General features: G+C 47.2%; 1 protein-coding gene across 1 annotated transcript in view; it reads right to left on the bottom strand.

Annotated features, from left to right (window-relative positions):
* The window catches only part of LOC135505217 (growth arrest-specific protein 7-like), a 119,615-nt gene extending 102,781 nt beyond the window's left edge, over window positions 1–16,834 (bottom strand). Inside the window, exon 1 of the mRNA XM_064924395.1 lies at window positions 16,447–16,834. Within this exon, the coding sequence (XP_064780467.1) occupies window positions 16,447–16,626 (180 nt within the window). The 5' untranslated portion in view covers window positions 16,627–16,834. The remainder of the gene's footprint in view (window positions 1–16,446) is intronic.
* Window positions 16,835–20,367: the final 3,533 nt, after the last annotated feature.

Below are 20,367 nucleotides of genomic sequence, written 5' to 3'. Positions count from 1 at the left end.
CCTTGTCAATTGGCGGTGTTGCCACCAAAACAAAGACGGTTCCGCCGAGTAGTTCGTGACGGGTTATTCAAGGATAGAATGACAGTAAGTTATCACTCTCTCACTTTAGTATCTTACCTAGTTATTTTCAGATGATCTCATTATACTCCTTTGTAGCTTTGTCACCCGAGTGTGTGTTCGTTACTCTCCCTGTAGGCACTCACACAGGCTGTCACAACTGGTCATGACTGGGTGTCCCATAGGGCGGCGCACAATTGGCCCAGCGTCGTCCAGGTTGGGGAAGGATTTGGCTGTTTCATTTTTGACTTGGCTCATCTCGCTCCAGCGACTCCTTGTGGCGGGCCGGGCGCCTGCAGGCCGATCTCGGTCGTCAGTTGAACGGTGTTTCCTCTGAAACATTGGTGCAGCTGGCTTCCGGGTTAAGAGGGCGGGTGTTAAGGAGGGCGGGTGTCTGTCTGTTGCCAGTTTGTCTTGTTTGTTCAAGCTTACCAGCGGTTTGTCTCAGCTCGTGTTTTTCCCTAGTCTCTCTTTTTCTTCTCCTCCTGGTTTTTGACCTTTGCCTGTCCTGACCCTGTACCAGAAAGCCTGACCACTGCCTGCCTCTGAGTCTGCCTGCCTGTGCCTTTGCTCCACCTCTGGATTATCGACCCCTGCCTGCCTTGACCTGTCATTTACCTGCCCCTGTGGTTACAATAAATATTATTACTTCACCCAGTCTGCACTTGGGTCTTACCTTGATTCCTGATATTACGAACTGGACATGACTGACCCAGCAGACTTGGACTTGCTCCGCAACGCCATCTCCTCCCAAGGAGCCACCATTGGTAGACACGAGGAGATGCTTCGTGGTCTGATGGAAGGGTTCCAGGACATGGCCAAACGTCACAACCTATAGCATTGGATGCTTTGCGAGAGCAATTCTGTGGGTTGCCTACGAGGCAGCCTACCATGACTGTGACCTCCCAGCCCCTCAGTAACCCAGCTGGTAGCAGGGCTGTCACACCGGTTTCACGGGAACAACGCGTACTTCCCCAAGAGGGCTACAACGGAGATTCCAGAAACTGCCGGGCCTTTCTCTCCCAGTGCTCCGTCGTTTTCGAGCTGCAGCCTTCTTCATTCCCCTCGGACCGCTCAAAGATACGCTGATGTCTGGGAGGGCACTCATCTGGGCCACAGAGGTGTGGGAGCAACAATATGACGTCTGCCTCAGTCTGGAGGTATTCGTGGTGGAGGTGAGCGGTTTTGAGGCTCTGGTGTCCGATGTTCGGGAGAGAGACTGCCCGGAAGTTTCTCCAGCTTCAGCAGGGATCCCTCAGTGTGGCAGACTATGTGGTGGAGATCCGCACGCTGGCAGTGGAGGGTACCTGGAACACGGAAGCGCTGTACGACACGTTCCTGCACGGGTTATTGGCGGGGGTAAAGGATGAGCTTACAGCCCGGGAACTACCGATGGATCTTGACTCACTCATCGCCTTCCGGATCGATGGACGGTTATGGGAGCGGTCATTATGTGTCTACCTGTCCCTTCAAGAGATGCAGCTCATTCGTTGGAGTGAATACTCTGGTGGGTCTTAAAGATAATTGTTATTTTCCCCTTACTCACACCCCCCTCCATATCACCCTGCTGTGGAGCGACCGGTCCAAGTCTCTCCAGGTACTAATCAACTGGATGTTACCCTGGCGTCCGAGCTGGGCATCGACTCCGGCATCGACTCCTCTCCATTCCAATGGGTGTTAGAATGTTGGACGGGCATTCTATAGGCCGGGTCACCCACCAGACCACCCCAGTCAACCTATGAGTGTCAGGGATCCACAGCGAGATGATCCAATTCCTGCTGTTTGAGTCTCAGCAGGTTCCCGTGGTATTGGGATTCTCTTGGCTCCAGCGACACAATCCCTCCATTGACTAGGCTACTGGTTCCATCGTCGGCTGGAGCCCGTCCTGCCACACTCATTGCCTGAAGTCAGCTCTGCCTGCCCCGGGACGTCTTCCTGGGGGCTTGGAAATTGCACCGGATCGCTCTGCAGAGTACCAGGAGTGGTTCACTTCGCTTCCGCAGCAATGACCGGTATCCAAGAATGTCAAGCCTGAAGCCCTGGCACGCCACCATAGTGCTGCGGCAGAAGCTGAGACCATTTCCCCCCACTTCAAGATCATTAGCCCCTCTGCTGTTCATCCTCTGTTGCCCCGTACCATCTGTATCTTTACTGTCACGTCCTGATCTGTTTCACCTGTCCTTGTGCTTGTCTCCACCCCTCTCCAGGTGTCGCCAATCTTCCCCACTTGTCCCCTGGGTATTTATACCTGTGTTTTCTGTCTGTTGCCAGTTTGTCTTGTTTGTTCAAGCCTTCCAGCGTTTTGTCTCAGCTCCTGATTTTCACTAGATTATTTTTTTTGGCCTTAACCTGTCGTTGGCCTGCCCCTGTGGTTACAATAAATATTGTTACTTCACACAGTCTGCACTTGGGCCTAACCTTGAATTAACAGTGCATTTACTTTCGTATGAATCATGCATTGATAGGTTCCAGGCCACAACACAGCACACAGGGATGCAGTGAGTGAGTACAACACACCTGTGTGTGGAGGGAACCGGAAACTATGACAGAACATGGGGCCAGCTTGTCCCAGCATATGCACTATTACATATTATAAACTGAGTGGTTTGAGTCCTGAATGCTGATTGGCTGACAGCAGTGATATATCAGACCGTATACCACGGCTATGACAAAACATTTATTTTTACTGCTCTAATTACATTGGTAATCAGTTTATAATAGCAATAAGGCACCTCGGGATTTGGTCAATATATATAGCTTGTCCCAGCGTATGCACTGTTAAATAATGCCCCATGCCAGATGGTTGACCTCAACAGCCCAGACTGCCTGTGGTTCTGCATTCACAGGATGCCAGAACAGCCCCTGGCTGAGAACATATGTCTTTAGCAATGTCTGTCTGTGTTCAGGAGAGCCACAACAATCATGGCCGTCTGCATAGCCAATGTCTGTCTGTGTTCAGGAGAGCCACAACAATCATGGCCGTCTGCATAGCCAATGTCTGTCTGTGTTCAGGAGAGCCACAACAATCATGGCCGTCTGCATAGCCAATGTCTGTCTGTGTTCAGGAGAGCCACAACAATCATGGCCGTCTGCATAGCCAATGTCTGTCTGTGTTCAGGAGAGCCACAACAATCATGGCCTGTCTGCATAGCCAATGTCTGTCTGTGTTCAGGAGAGCCACAACAATCATGGCCGTCTGCATAGCCAATGTCTGTCTGTGTTCAGGAGAGCCACAACAATCATGGCCGTCTGCATAGCCAATGTCTGTCTGTGTTCAGGAGAGCCACAACAATCATGGCCGTCTGGAAAGCCAAGCCACAACAATGGCCGTCTCATAGCCAATGTCTGTCTGTGTTCAGGAGAGCCACAACAATCATGGCCGTCTGCATAGCCAATGTCTGTCTGTGTTCAGGAGAGCCACAACAATCATGGCTGTCTGGAAAGCCAATGTCTGTCTGTGTTCAGGAGAGCCACAACAATCATGGCCGTCTGCATAGCCAATGTCTGTCTGTGTTCAGGAGAGCCACAACAATCATGGCCGTCTGCATAGCCAATGTCTGTCTGTGGAGAGCCACAACAATCATGGCCGTCTGGAAAGCCAATGTCTGTCTGTGTTGGCCGTCTGCATAGCCAATGTCTGTCTGTGTTGTGTTAGCCAATGTCTGTCTGTGGAGAGCCACAACAATCATGGCCGTCTGGAAAGCCAATGTCTGTCTGTGTTCAGGAGAGCCACAACAATCATGGCCGTCTGCATAGCCAATGTCTGTCTGTGTTCAGGAGAGCCACAACAATCATGGTCTGTGTTCAGGAGAGCCACAAAAATCTGCATAGCCAATGTCTGTCTGTGTTCAGGAGAGCCACAACAATCATGGCCGTCTGCATAGCCAATGTCTGTCTGTGTTCAGGAGAGCCACAACAATCATGTCTGCCGCCACAACAATCTGTCATAGCCAATGTCTGTCTGTGTTCAGGAGAGCCACAACAATCATGGCCGTCTGCATAGCCAATGTCTGTCTGTGTTCAGGAGAGCCACAACAATCATGGCCGTCTGGAAAGCCAATGTCTGTCTGTGTTCAGGAGAGCCACAACAATCAGCCAAGTCTGTGTTCAGGAGAGCCACAACAATCATGGCCCTCTGGAAAGCCAATGTCTGTCTGTGTTCAGGAGAGCCACAACAATCATGGCCGTCTGCATAGCCAATGTCTGTCTGTGTTCAGGAGAGCCACAACAATCATGGCCGTCTGCATAGCCAATGTCTGTCTGTGTTCAGGAGAGCCACAAAAATCATGGCTGTCACTGTCAATGGCTGGCTGTTTTCTGTAGAGCCATAGAGGCTCTAGTGGCCAAAAGGCCATTTTAGCATGTGCAGCGCCATCAATGGCTTCCACCATGCTGCCACCATTTTAAAGTAGTCAAAGTAGTCAACTGGGTGGGGATTCCTATGGGTTGTAGCCTCAATGGCGCTGCCCATGCTGTCAGTCCACTATCTACCTCTATAGTAGAGCCCCAGCAATCATGGCCCCCCATCATATTTTGAATACAGTAACTATTCCAATTTTCTTTGACACGTTGCTTATTCCATAAACCTGGAACCTAGTAGAAAGTCCCCTGAGTCATTCAAATCATGAAGAGAGTTACCGGAAACTCAAGCATTTCAAAACAAGCCATTGTCATTGTTGCTAAAAAGAAAGAAAGTCACCCCACCTTCGATAAGGAGGACTAGTCCCTGTAGACCTACCAGTCAAAATGGGGCGGCAGGGTAGCCTAGTGGTTAGAGAGTTGGACTCATAACCGAAAGGTTGTGAGTTCAAACCCAAGAGCTGACAAGGTACAAATCTGTCGTTCTGCCCCTGAACAGGCAGTTAACCCACTGTTCCCAGGCCGTCATTGAAAATAAGAATTTGTTCTTAACTGACTTGCCTGGTTAAATAAAGGTAAAAAAAAAAAAACATGTTCACTATAAGAGCAGAGGTCCATGCTATGTGTGGCATGACAGACACATCCCTGTGAAGGTTTACAGCTGTGTTTTCTCACACCCAAAAACACAAGCAGCATCTCTTTATTGCCACTGGCTGGCCTGGAAAACCAGCAATAATTTGTATGAAGACGCATTAAACCATATGTGAACCGACCGGCTCCAATCAGTCCTATGAGGCAAAATTTTAATTTGTGTTTTTTTTTTTACATTGAATAAAAGTAGAGAGTCAGAGCTACAAAATGGTATATCAACACTGCATTTGAGGAAACAATTGGAAAGTAATTCTGCTTTTTAAAGTTGATCAACTTGTAAACTCACTTTTGAGAAAATGGCTTTTGAATGGTTTGGTACTACTGTTGGAGAGCCCTTCCTTGTCTACACCCATTCAGCATTGTTTCCTTTTCATCTGTGTTGTTAAAAGTGGTTAAGCTTCGACCAGTGAATGGGAAGTCTTGGCACCATCTAATTCAGTTATCCACTTAGGAGACATTTCATATACAGCTTTTAAAGTTTTATATCAATAAATATCTTGACTGGACGTCTGCATCAAATATATCTCTACTTCTTACCAGTGATGTTATTACATGGGTTCCTAAGTGGCGCGGTGATCTGCGTCTCAGTGCTAGAGGCATCACTACAGACCCTGGTTCAGCAGTTCGAAGGCACTGCGTCTCAGTGCTAGAGACATCACTACAGACCCTGGTTCAGCGGTTCGAAGGCACTGCGTCTCAGTGCTAGAGGCATCACTACAGACCCTGGTTCAGCGGTCGAAGGCACTGCGTCTCAGTGCTAGAGGCATCACTACAGACCCTGGTTCAGCGGTTCGAAGGCACTGCGTCTCAGTGCTAGAGGCATCACTACAGACCCTGGTTCAGCGGTTCGAAGGCACTGCGTCTCAGTGCTAGAGGCATCACTACAGACCCTGGTTCAGCGGTTCGAAGGCACTGCGTCTCAGTGCTAGAGGCATCACTACAGACCCTGGTTTGAATCCAGGCCGCACCACAACTGGCCGTCATTGGGAGTGTCATAGGGCAGCACACAATTGGTCCAGGTTTGGCAGGTGTAGGACGTCACTGTAAAGAAGAATTTGTTCCTAACTGGCTTGCCTAGTTAAATAAAGGGTCATTTTTTGGATTATGGAAGTGCTAAATATCATCCCCCCCAGCCCCAGCAGAAAGAGCTGAAACAGATTGGGTTTCAGACCACCCAATGTCCTCAACACAAATGAAGACAATTTAAAGTTGTAAAAGATTATACCATTGAAGTTGAAGAAGCAATTCATTTTAGAAAGTAATTTACAATGTCTAATTTAGCTAGAACAAGACCAAAAAATGAGGACCTCTGTCTTCTTAGAATTATATTTTCTATGAGTTTATCTTCAACTTCCATCTGGGTTTTGGACATCAGTTTATTCATGTTTGACAACATAAGTACGTTGGCAGATTGTGAAAATGGCGGTCGCCCACTCCGACGACAGAGAGGAGAAATGTGCAGCCTCAGTAGTGATGGTCCTTCAGAGGTTCAGAGATGATTACCAGTCGCGTCCTTGTCTAAAGCTCCTCTTACTCATTCCCTCATGACTAACATCAACTGGCTGATTCAAACCCTGAATGCTGATTGGCTGACAGCCGTGGTATATCAGAACGTATACCACAGGTATGACAAAACATTTAATTTTTACGATTTAATTACGCTGGTAACCAGTATATAATAGCAATATGGTACCTTGGGGCTTGTGGTATATGGACAATATACCCCGAATAAGGGCAGTGTCCAGGCACACCGAGTTGCGTTGTGCATAAGAACACCCTTTAGCCATAGTATATTGGCCATATACCACACCTCCTCTGGCATTATTGCTTAAATAAACTACTGAGCTGCGGCGCTGTGAGCTCAGTGTGTGTGTGTGTGTGTGTGTGTGTGTGTGTGTGTGCATTCCTGTGTGTATGTGTGCCTGCCTGCCTGCGTGCGTGAGTGGAGGGCTATGTCACTTCCTGCCTGACTGCATGCCTACGTGTGGGTGGGTTCAGCCTGTCCTCCAGTGACCTCTAGTCAAACATCTGGACGTGGGCAGACGGCGGGTGTCAGGGTCAGTTTGTGAGACTAGCTGTCCTGTTGTAGAAGGGTCAGGGATTGTAGAGTGTCCGGTACACAAGCAGACAGGGGACAACACGCCAGAACAGAGGTGGAACAGTGTCATGAACCAGGGGACAACACACCAGAACAGAGGTGGAACAGTGTCATGAACCAGGGGACATGGCATGCCAGAACAGAGGTGGAACAGTGTCATGAACCAGGGGAAAACACGCCAGAACAGAGGTGGAACAGTGTCATGAACCAGGGGAAAACACGCCAGAACAGAGGTGGAACAGTGTCGTGAACCAAGGGCAACGAGCCATAATAGAGAATAGAGAAAGCAGTATCCTTGGGCTGTGCAGAGACGCGATGTGAACACAAGCCATGAGCTCAACAGTGTGCATATGTTTACATGCCAGCAGATAGCCACAAACAAGGGCTAGCATACACACACACACAGCTAACGTACTACAATTCTACACATTTATCCATGGGAAAAGGGGAAAATCTGCAGTTTTATAGCTAATCTCATGCTATTCTACACATTTTGCCATGAGGCTGAGAGAACATGTTGCAGTTTTTCAACTCATTTCCAGTAATTGTAAACCTTCTTGCTTATGAGGTTTTTTGGGTGTTGCAGGAGTGTATGGTACGCCAGTGAGCAGAGGTTACTTCCTAGTCATGAGGGACTATAGTAGTAAGGTACACACCATCTCTGTTTGCTTTACCTCTCCCCCTCTGTCCCCCTTCTCACTCCACCCCTTGTCTCCTCTCTCTTTCTCCCTGTCCCCCCAACTCCCTCCACCCCTCATCTCCTCTCTCTCTCCCTGTCCCCCCTTGTCTCCTCTCTCTCCCTGTCCCCCCTTGTCTCCTCTCTCCCTCTCTCCCTGTCCCCCCTTGTCTCCTCTCTCTCTCTCCCTGTCCCCCGTCTCTCTCCCTCGTCTCTCTCTCTCTCTCCACCCCCTTGCCCCCTTGTCCCCCCCCCCCCCTCTATCTCCCTGTCTCTCACTCTCTTCCACTGTGATCACTCTCTCTATCCCTTCCATGTTCTCTCTCCCACCCTGTCCTGTCCAGTCCAGTCAACAGATGCAGTGCCAGAGTAACAGAGGTGTGAATGACTGGTGGTGGAAGTGTCTGTTTCCTATTGTTCAGTCATAAATACCTCTACTGTATGAGCTCTCAGCAGCACCATCCTATTTATACAGAGTCACTTTACTACCAACGATGACAGTGAGAAGGACTGGTGAACGGTGATGTGTCCATTCAGACCACGCAACAGTCCATATGAAATATGGATGCTGTTAGAGTACATCGCCGTCTTCACATGTGATAAAAGGCTGTAGTACCACACACGGACGTGACTCAGCAAATATGAGCTCATGATAAGCTATCATCACCTTGACAAGCTATCATCACCCTTTTATGGCTCCCAATGGAGAGTGGAGCATCCAGCCTAACAGCTTGTTGCCCAAGACTTCTGACGCTGAGGAGGAGAACCCGGGTCTCTCGGAGTGTGAGAAATACAGCCAGGAGAAACATCTCACATACACACAGCCACACACGCTCACATATAATTATTATACCGTAAGACTGTCTAGCAGATGTGTGTGTGTTTGAGAGAGAGAGGGGGAGAGAGAGAGAGAGAGAGAGAGAGAGAGAGAGAGAGATTTGTAGACACAGAGAGAGAGAGAGAGAGGAGAGAGAGAGAGGGGGAGAGAGGGGGAGGAGAGAGAGAGGGGGAGAGAGAGAGGGCGGGGGGGGAGAGGGAGAGAGAGGGGAGAGAGAGAGAGAGAGAGAGAGAGAGAGAGAGAGGGGGAGGAGAGAGAGAGGGGGAGGAGAGAGAGAGAGAGGGTGGGAGAGAGAGAGAGAGAGGGGGAGAGAGAGAGAGGGGGAGACAGAGAGAGAGAGAGAGAGAGGGGGGGAGAGAGAGAGAGAGAGGGGGAGAGAGAGAGAGAGAGGGGGGGGGAGAGAGAGAGAGAGGGGGAGAGAGAGAGAGAGAGAGGGGGAGAGAGAGAGAGGGGGGGGGCAGAGAGAGAGAGGGGGGAGAGAGGGGGAGACAGAGAGAGAGGGGGAGAGAGAGAGAGAGGGGGGGAGAGAGAGAGAGAGAGAGAGAGAGAGAGAGAGAGAGAGAGAGAGAGAGAGAGAGAGAGAGAGAGAGGGGGAGACAGAGAGAGAGAGAGGGGGAGACAGAGAGAGAGAGGGGGGGGAGTTATGCTTTGGGATGTAGAGTATGCAGCGGACATCTTTATTTGGAAGAAGTTGTTTTGGTTTCAGGCAGATGTGGGATCCTGAAGCTACATTCCCAGATGACACACAAGGAAACTAGACACAGCCAGTCACTGTATGAGAGAAACACAGAGACATAAGGAAACAATAACAGGCAACCCAGCTGTCATCTACACTAGACCTGTGGCCTCCATGCCCAGTGCCCATGCCAGCTGTCATCTAGACTAGACCTGTGGCCTCCATGCCCAGTGCCCATGCCAGCTGTCATCTAGACTAGACCTGTGGCCTCCATGCCCAGTGCCCATGCCAGCTGTCATCTAGACTAGACCTGTGGCCTCCATGCCCAGTGCCCATGCCAGCTGTCATCTAGACTAGATCTGTGGCCTCCATGCCCAGTGCCCAGTGCCCATGCCAGCTGTCATCTACACTAGACCTGTGGCCTCCATGCCCAGTGCCCATGCCAGCTGTCATCTAGACTAGACCTGTGGCCTCCATGCCCAGTGCCCATGCCAGCTGTCATCTAGACTAGACCTGTGGCCTCCATGCCCAGTGCCCATGCCAGCTGTCATCTAGACTAGATCTGTGGCCTCCATGCCCAGTGCCCATGCCAGCTGTCATCTACACTAGACCTGTGGCCTCCATGCCCAGTGCCCATGCCAGCTGTCATCTAGACTAGACCTGTGGCCTCCATGCCCAGTGCCCATGCCAGCTGTCATCTAGACTAGACCTGTGGCCTCCATGCCCAGTGCCCATGCCAGCTGTCATCTAGACTAGACCTGTGGCCTCCATGCCCAGTGCCCATGCCAGCTGTCATCTAGACTAGATCTGTGGCCTCCATGCCCAGTGCCCATGCCAGCTGTCATCTACACTAGATCTGTGGCCTCCATGCCCAGTGCCCATGCCAGCTGTCATCTAGACTAGACCTGTGGCCTCCATGCCCAGTGCCCATGCCAGCTGTCATCTAGACTAGATCTGTGGCCTCCATGCCCAGTGCCCATGCCAGCTGTCACCTAGACTAGATCTGTGGCCTCCGTGTGCCCAGTGCCAGCTGTCATCTAGACTAGATCTGTGGCCTCCATGTGCCCATGCCAGCTGTCATCTAGACTAGATCTGTGGCCTCCATGCCCAGTGCCCATGCCAGCTGTCATCTAGACTAGACCTGTGGCCTCCATGCCCAGTGCCCATGCCAGCTGTCATCTAGACTAGATCTGTGGCCTCCATGCCCAGTGCCCATGCCAGCTGTCATCTAGACTAGATCTGTGGCCTGTGTGCCCTCCTAGATCTGTGGCCCAGTGCCCATGCCAGCTGTCATCTAGACTAGATCTGTGGCCTCCTGCCCAGTGCCAGCTGTCATCTAGACTAGATCTGCCAGCTGTCATCTAGACTAGATCTGTGGCCTCCATGTGCCCAGTGCCAGCTGTCATCTAGACTAGATCTGTGGCCTCCATGTGCCCTGCCAGCTGTCATCTAGACTAGATCTGTGGTGCCCAGTGCCAGCTGTCATCTAGACTAGATCTGTGGCCTCCATGTGCCCAGTGCCAGCTGTCATCTAGACTAGATCTGTGGCCTCCATGCCCAGTGCCCATGCCAGCTGTCATCTAGACTAGATCTGTGGCCTCCATGCCCAGTGCCCAGTGCCAGCTGTCATCTAGACTAGATCTGTGGCCTCCATGTGCCCAGTGCCCATGCCAGCTGTCATCTAGACTAGATCTGTGGCCTCCATGTGCCCAGTGCCAGCTGTCATCTAGACTAGATCTGTGGCCTCCATGTGCCCAGTGCCAGCTGTCATCTAGACTAGATCTGTGGCCTCCATGTGCCCAGTGCCAGCTGTCATCTAGACTAGATCTGTGGCCTCCATGTGCCCAGTGCCAGTTCAGTACAGAATATAGTAAGCCTCTGTGGCCTCCATGCCCAGTGCCCATGCCAGCTGTCATCTAGACTAGATCTGTGGGCTCCATGTGCCCACATGCCAGCTGTCATCTAGATAGAATGCCCAGTGCCAGCTGTCATCTAGACTAGACCTGTGGCCTCCATGCCCAGTGCCCAGTGCCAGTTCAGTACAGAATATAGTAAGCCTCTTTACCTCACCATGCCAGCTGCCTCAGTCACACCAGTGCTGATAATCACAGTAGAAGGTCTTTGTGTTGGAGATGAGGGTGTGTGCGTGACAGTGGGTTACTAAAGTGAGCTAGACCAAGACTATTAGGCAAAGGAAAATTACATTACACAAAAGTGCCAAGCGAGATTAGTTTAGCATTGAGACTAATTAGTATTTGGATAATAGTCGGTCGTTGCCAACTCACCAAAGTGCTAATCGGCTGTACATGTAGCTAACCATGATCCACAAAACAGTCAATGACTCGTTCACTTGTTCTTCAAAAACTAATCAAATGATTTGTCCCTCAGACAGCTATTTCTATTGGTTGAGATCAGAGAAGTCTGTGGAAGGAGCTATAAGAGGACGGGCTCATTGTAATGGCTGGAATGGAATTATTGGAACGGAGTCAAACACATCAAATATACATAAATCACAGTAGACTCCGTTCCAATGAGCCCGTCCTCCTATAGCTCCTCCCACCAGCGTCCTCATGGTGACGTCTGTGAGTCAACAACAGTGCGTCTGATTGGTCCATTCATCTAGATTCTACCGCTTTCACGTTCTAGGGCATATTCTCAAATGGTTTCTTCTCGACTCCTCGCGTCCTCTCCTCCATCCTGACAATCAGAGAGGGGAAGAGAAGAAACGTGGAAACCAATGCGCTTGTATGAAACGATGCGTCCTTCTCCACTAGTGTGGAATCGGGCAAATTACATTTACAGAGGAGGAATCTCAAAATACTCGGGTAAAGTGGACGAAATAAATGTATCTGGTTGTGCGAGACATTGTATAGATAAAATAGTAAGTAAAGTAGAGTTTTTTAAATGTGTGCTCTTCTCCTCTGAGAAAACAACATCTGATTCAAAGGGGGTGTGGCAGATTTGTGCTTACTCGGCGGGAGGAGGAGGCTTATCACAGGACACTTTGTCTTCTCCTATTAACAAACAGGACTCTCTGTGCCCTGGACCACTGCTGTTTGTCAGTTAGGTTGTCATGACCAACAGAGTTATACTGGTATATAAAAGACCATATGGACAACAGGTAGCACTTTACTGACAGAGAAGTTAGGAGTGGTTATCTTCATCCACACGGTCCTAAACATCTCATAACATCATACAGTTGAAGTCGGAATTTTACATACACTTAGGTTGGAGTCATTAAAACTCATTTTTCAACCACTCCACAATTTATTTGTTAACAAACTATAGTTTTGGCAAGTCAGTTAGGACATCTACTTTGTGCATGACAAGTCATTTTTCCAACAATTGTTTACAGACAGATTATTTCACTTATAATTCAATGTATCACAATTCCAGTGTACATACACTAAGTTGACTGTGCATTTAAACAGCTTGGAAAATTCCAGAATATTATGTCATGGCTTTAGAAGTTTCTGTTAGGCTAATTGACATAATTTGTGTCAATTGGAGGTGTACCTGTCGATGTATTTCAAGGCCTACCTTCAAACTCAGTGCCTCTTTGCTTGACATCATGAGAAAATCAAAAGAAATCAACCAAGACCTCATAAATAAAATTGGAAACCTCCACAAGTCTGGTTCATCCTTGGGAGCCATTTCTAAATGCCTGAAGGTACCACGTTCATCTGTACAAACAATAGCACGCAAGTATAAACACCGCTTAGGAAGGAGACACATTCTGTCTCCTAGAGATGAACGTACTTTGGTGTAAAAGTGCAAATCAATCCCAGAACAACAGCAAAGGACCTTGTGAAGATGCTGGAGGAAACAGGTACAAAAGTATCTATATCCACAGTAAAACGAGTCCTATATTGACATAACCTGAAAGGCCGCTCAGCAAGGAAGAAGCCACTGCTCAAAAACCACCATAAAAAAGCCAGACTACGGTTTGCAGCTGCACATGGGGACAAAGATCGTACTTTTTGTAGAAATGTTGTCTGGTCTGATGAAACAAAAATAGAACTGTTTGGCCATAATGACCATCATTATGTTTGGAGAAAAAAGGGGGGCGCTTGCAAGCCGAAGAACACCATCCCAACCGTGAAGCACGGGGGTGGCAGCATCATGTTGTGGGGGTGCTTTGCTGCAGGAGGGACTGGTGCACTTCACAAAATAGATGGCATCATGAGGTAGGAAAATGATGAGGATATATTGAAGCAACATCTCAAAGCATCAGTCAGGAAGTTAATTAAAGCTTGGTCGCAAATGGGTCTTCCAAATGGACAATGACCAAAAGCATACTTCCAAAGTTGTGGCAAAATGGCTTAAGGACAACAAAGTCAAGGTTTTGGAGTGGCCATCACAAAGCCCTGACCTCAATCCTATAGACAATTTGTGGGCAGAACTGAAAAAGCGTGAATGAGCAAGGAGGCATACAAACCTGACTCAGTTACACCAGCTCTGTCTGGAGGAATGGGCCAGAATTCACCCAACTTATTGTGGGAAATTTGTGGAAGGCTACCCAAAATGTTTGACCCAAGTTAAACAATTTAAAGGCAATGCTACCAAATACTAATTGAGTATATGTAAACTTCTGACCCACTGTGAATGTGATGAAAAAAATAAAAGCTGAAATAATTAATTATCTCTACTATTATGCTGAGTTTAAATGTATTTGGCTAAGGTGTTTGTAAACTTCCGACTTCAACTGTAGATCAGAACTAGAAGCACAAGCATTTCGCTACACTCGCAATAACATCTGCTAACCATATGTATGCGACCAATAAAATGTGATTTGGTTTGATTTGATTTAAATGACAACCACGTTTTCTCTCTCTCTCTCTCTCTCTCTCTCTCTCTCTCTGGCCAATCAGTGAGCTGGGAAATGAAAGTAAAAAGGAAGCAAAGAGTTCCCCAATCAAACACAGCTGTCATCCCTCACTCAGTGATCACTGCCATAGTAACAGAATATGCATAGCTTATTATCACCATCATCCCCTTCCATGTACTCTTTATCTGAAAGGAGCCTCCAGGGTCCAATTATATTACACCTTCTCCAGCTTCCATAACAACAGCACAAGGTTAAACTCTGAAAGTTAAAGTTGTTATGAACATCTCATCATAAAATAGGATTTGTTTGTTAAAATGAAGGCAGTATCTATCTACACAAGGATGTTCCTGGGGTGGATCTGAGGGTCTGAAATGAGGATCTGAGCAGGCCTGATGACAAGTTTTCTGTTGAATGATTCATCGGAGTGTGAAGAAGAAGAAAAGCATGTTTGGAGAACAAAGCTTCGTCTGCTGAAGATGACAATGGAAAGTGTCTCAGATGTAGATGAGAGCCAGGACTGAAAACACACATTCCTCTGACTCTGTCATTAAATACACCTTAGTCTGAATATAGGATGTATATGACTGTATGGTAAAGATTTTCTTTGACTAAATAGATATAATGCATTTATTACAGGTCTATAAGAGTTTCATGAACGCGTTATTAACAGGTCCTAAACACATTATTAAAGGTTAATGAAATGGATCCATAGCATCTCTATAGGCATCTTAATAAATGCATTATTACAATGACAACGTAGTGTCATTAATATGTCTGCTCTCTAAAGTGTGCTTCTGCCATACCAGTGTTAGTGACTGTGTCTAAAAGCCAAACCACATTTTGAAAAGGCTACTGATATATAGCCTGTAGCAGCCCCATTTCCCCCCACCAGACGGCAACAGGCCCGTCTTCTCACTGAGGTCAATGGTGCATGAAGCTTCCCACAGGGTTGAATCCTCAGAGTAAATTTGATGGATCAAATCGTGTAGTTGAGGGTCATATCGTACACTACATGAGCAAAAGTATGTGGACACCTGCTTGTCAAACATCTCATTCCAAAATCATGGGCATTAATATGGAGTTGGTCCCCCCCTCTGCTACTACAGACTCCACTCTTCTGGGAAGGCTTTCCACTAGTTGTCGGAACATTGCTGCAGGGACTTGCTTCCATTCAGCTACAAGAGCATTAGTGAGGTCAGGCACTGATATTGAGCGATTAGACTTGGCTCGCAGTCGCTGTTCCAATTCATCCCAAAGCTGTTCAATTGGGTTGAGGTCAGGGCTCTGTGCAGGCCCGTCAAGTTCTTCCACACCGATCTCGACAAACCATTTCTGTATGGACCTCGCTTTGTGCAAAGGGGCATTGACATGCTAAAACAGGAAAGAGCCTTCCCCAAACTGTTCCCACAAAGTTGGAAGCATAGAATCATCTAGAATGTCATTGTTTGCTGAAGCATTAAGATTTCCCTTCACTAGAACTAAGGGGCCTAGCCTGAACCATGAAAAACAGCCCACTACTGCTATTCCTCCTCCACCAAACTTTACAGTTGGCACTATGCATTGAGGCAGGCAGTGTTCTCCTGGCATCCGCCAATACCAGATGATGAAGCGTGATTCATCACTCCAGAGAAAGCATTTCCACTGCTCCAGAGTCCAATGGCGGATGCTGACCACATCACTCGCGTCGCATGCCGAGCAAAAAACATTTATGCATACATGTTATTCAATCATTGCACCCACACTGCTCGAGTGTGTCTGCATAGCCAGAGGCTAAAATAAAACCTGGTTTTATTTGTGAAGCGTGAGGTGCTGCAAGTCCTGCCTCTCCCATCTCCTCATTGGTTTATAAGAGCATATACCCATGTGGGTGATTGAACATGAAAGATGTTGCTCTTGGCTAAAACCGGATTCAAGACACTGTCCTTTGCCAATAATTATCGTGCTCCCCTTTGAACCCTGTGTTTTTATTATTTCATTTTTTATTTAAGTAGGCAAGTCAGTTAAGAACAAATTCTTATTTACAATGACGACCTACTGTGTTCACCTGCATACCGCACCAGTGTACGCCTGACCCTGCTGTGACAGAGTAGCGTGTTTCCTCAGTGATCTGCCATGCGTACTCATACAGACAGACACAGGCACACAGGCAGGGGATCTGAGAATTCCAGTGGAATGTGTCAGGAGTGAGCAGTCATGGAGTCCTCAGTGCCTTATGTGCACGTTCGGGAATCAAGCCCTGCTAAGAGTGGACATTCCGACTTACCTCTAAGACTTGAACATAACTTGATGGGAACCATCCCCTGACTCCATCCAGCTCTCCTTCCCACCAGCCGCCAGGCAACGGATGAACTATCCTTATGATTTCTCCCACTTCGAAAGTCAAACCCTGCTGATGTTGGTCCCCGCTGAAGGAGTATAAACTTTTGCAATAAGAGCCAGACATCGTTATCTTCTCTGGGAAAACGTCGGGTCCGCTCCTAGATTCACACAGACTGACCCCTTCCTCGAGAATCACTTAGTTCTTTCAGAGTATAATTTATTGTATAACTTGTAATGTTGATTGGTTAGCGCATCAATGGCAACAATCCAACAGTAGGCAATAGAATCCTTAACTCTGCGCTGATATTCTCTGAGTGTGTGTACCTACGGGAGATTCTCTATTTAGTGTGAACTCCCTTTCGCGAAATCAACAGTCAAGTCTGCGCTCATTCAATTCCAAATGCGCTTTTATAAGACATATCCCGGTACTCGCGTTTGTGTTTTTGCACGTGAGTTATCAAAGATGGTGGATAAATAAAGATGTCTTACAGAGGCCGTTGACCATTGAAAAACATGGTGACGGTTCCGATCTACTTAAATGGGTGGGTCTCCCATCAATGCAAGAGCAGCAGGGTCTGGTCCGCGTAGTTCATTGACTGTATATGAACCAGAAAAAACTTGCGAGTGGGATGTCTCGCTTCTTTTTCTGTCAATTACATTCAAGGCGCTTTATTGGCATGGAAACAGATGTTAACATTGCCAAAGCAAGTGAAGTAGATAATATACAAAGTTAAATAAACAATAACAGTAATCATTTCATTCACAGAAGTTCCAAAAGAATAAAGACATTTCAAATGTCATATTATGTATATATACAGTGTTGTAACGATGTGCAAATGGTTAAAGTACAAAAGGGGAAACTAATTAACATAAATATGGGTTGTATTTACAATGGTGTTTGTTCTTCACTGGTTGCCCTTTTCTTGTGGCAACAGGTCACACATCTTACTGCTGTAATGTCACACTGTGGTATTTCATCCTTTCACCCTTTTCACTCCATACATTTTCCCTGACACCCAAAAGTACGGTCCAATTCACACACTTATCAAGAGAACATCCCTGGTCATCCCTACTGCCTCTGATCTGGCGGACTCACTAAACACAAATGTTTTGTTTGTAAATGAAGTCTGAGTGTTGGAGTGACCGTAGCTATCCGTAAATATAAAAATAGTAGTAGTCATACTAGTAGTAGTAGTAGTAGTAGTAGTAGTTGTAGTAGTAGTACTAGTAGTAGTTGTTGTAGTAGTAGTAGTAGTTGTTGTAGTTGTTGTAGTAGTAGTAGTAGTAGTAGTAGTAGTAGTAGTAGTAGTAGGTGTAGTAGTAGTTGTAGTAGTAGTAGTAGTAGTAGTTCAACTCCATTGTGTCCTCCTCCCAGAGCGCTAAGAACCTTGGCGTATAGTAGTAGTAGTAGTAGTAGTAGTAGTAGTAGTAGTAGTAGTAGTCGCATGCTACAAGACCATGGTAGTAGTAGTAGTAGTAGTAGTAGTAGTAGTTGTAGTAGTAGGTGTAGTAGTCATAGTAGTTGTAGTAGTAGTAGTTGTAGTAGTAGTTGTAGTAGTAGTATTTGTAGTAGTAGTAGTAGTCATAGTAGTAGTAGTTGTAGTAGTAGTAGTAGTAGTAGTAGTCATAGTGGTAGTAGTTGTAGTAGTAATAGTAGTAGTAGCTTTAGTAGTAGTAGTAGTAGTAGTAGTAGTAGTAGTCATAGTATTTGTAGTAGTAGTAGTAGTAGTAGGCATAGTAGTAGTAGCTGTAGTAGTCAAAGTAGTAGTAGTCATAGTAGTAGTAGTAGTAGTTGTAGTGGTTATATCAATGTAGTAAACATTCATCCTCTACCTGGTAGGAGAGTTCCTTGACTCTCATATTTCCTGACTGCTTTGATGGCATCAACTCCCCTCCTCTGCTCTCCCTCCAACCCTCGCATCTGCAACCGAGGGGGTCCAAAGGTTGGAATCTCACTCTTTCCAGTATGTTAGTTTAATTAATAAGCACTTATTTTGAAAACATATTTTTGAAATTCAGATGAACAGTTGCTGTAGCCTAGATATTTTCCTACCACTGTACTCAGTCTGGCACTTCCTCTGGTTATCATCAATTTAAGAGCCTTTGCATATCAAATCACAATACCTGTTAACTCACCCTGGACTTCAGTTTCTGGAGCTGCTTCTTGCCTCACTTCATGGCCAGATTCTCAGCCTCATCCAGGCGGTGCTGCAGGTCCTTGACTGTGATCTCCAGGTTCTTCTTCATCCTCTCCAGGTGAGAGCTGGTGTCCTGCTCCTTCTTCAGCTCCTCAGCCATCATGGCCGCCTGCATTAGCACACAGAGAAGCAGGATATACAGGAATCAAAGAGTGATGACTATGACAGTAGTTCAAAGTGTACTCATAGAAACCTCTGCTTGTCACTCAAGTCCGTCGTGGCCTTCTTAGCTTTCTCCTCTAGATTGTTGGCCTCCCCCTCAGCCTGGAGCTGGGTCGGTTGACATTGGGTTGGTTGAGGTTGGGTGGGGTTGAGATTGGGTCGGTTGACATTGGGTTGGTTGAGGTTGGGTGGGGTTGAGATTGGGTCAGTTGATGTTGGGTGGGGTTGAGGTTGGGTCGGTTGAGGTTGGGTCAGTTGAGGTTGGGTCAGTTGAGGTTGGGTCGGTTGAGGTTGGGTCAGTTGAGGTTGGGTCAGTTGAGGTCAGCATTCAGCTTCTTCTTTGTGCTCATCAGGTTGATATTTTGAAACACAAGTTATTCAACTTGAGAATATGTTTATCCTGAATTTCCTCAACTGTAATTGACATAAGTATATGTTCATGCAGGTATTGGGTTAAGAAGCAGCCTGAAACAACACGAACCTGGGAGTGTTGCAGCCCCACACTCTCACAGGAGTCCGCTGAGCCACCTCTCCAATGGCCTTGTCAGCCTTCTCCCGCTCTCCCTCTCTGGCACTCGAGGGCGCCAGGCCGCCTTTCATTACACACACTTGTCACCATCATTACGCTCATCAGCACTCATTGGACTCACCTGGACTCCTTCACGTTTTGATTGTCTTCCCTATATCTGTCTGTTTCCTCTGTTTCATCCCCGTGTCAGCATTATTGCCATTTCTGTTTCCTCTGTCCAGACGCTGTCCGTATTCTGTTCCTGTCCTTGGTTATTAACTGTTCACTCCCTGTACCTGCTTCTCGTCTCCAGCGTTGATCCTTACAGTCCTTGGACATGTGGTGCTGCTGCTCTGCCTTGGCCTCTTGCTCCTCCTCAAACTGTTCCCTCAGCAGGTCACAGTCATGACAGGACAGTTGGAGGGTGTGATCGGTGCTATTCACAAGGCATGAAAAAAGAAAGACATTCATTGCAATGGATTGGCATCATGCTCTTTTTTTTAAAGCTCATCTTTAATGAAACAGATGGTAAACTTCTCTTATGAGTTAATGTCAAGTCGTCTCAAGGTCAAGTAGTCTTAACAAAGCACTGCTAAACAGGGTAGTTCAGTCCATTATCCGACTCTTAGACACACTATAATCTGATGGGCAACAATAAACAAACACTGGTATGAATTCTTAGAGTGTAACCCCTGAATTGTTGCCTATGCTTGTCACACCCTGACCATAGTTTGCTTTGTATGTTTCTATGTTTTGTTTGGTCAGGGTGTGATCTGAGTGGGCATTCTATGTTGGATGTCTAGTTTGTCTGTTTCTGTGTTTGGCCTGATATGGTTCTCAATCAGAGGCAGGTGTTAGTCGTTGTCTCTGATTGGGAACCATATTTAGGTAGCCTGGGTTTCACTGTTGGTTTGTGGGTGTTTGTTTCCGTGTCTGTCACCACACGGGACTGTTTCGGTTTGGTTATGTCACTTTATTGTTTTGTATTTCATAGTGT

The sequence above is a fragment of the Oncorhynchus masou genome, chromosome 18 (assembly GCF_036934945.1).
Source record: "Oncorhynchus masou masou isolate Uvic2021 chromosome 18, UVic_Omas_1.1, whole genome shotgun sequence".
NCBI lineage: Eukaryota > Metazoa > Chordata > Actinopteri > Salmoniformes > Salmonidae > Oncorhynchus > Oncorhynchus masou.
The sequence above is the reverse complement of the archived record's forward strand: the minus strand, read 5'-3'. Positions and strand labels throughout refer to the sequence as shown.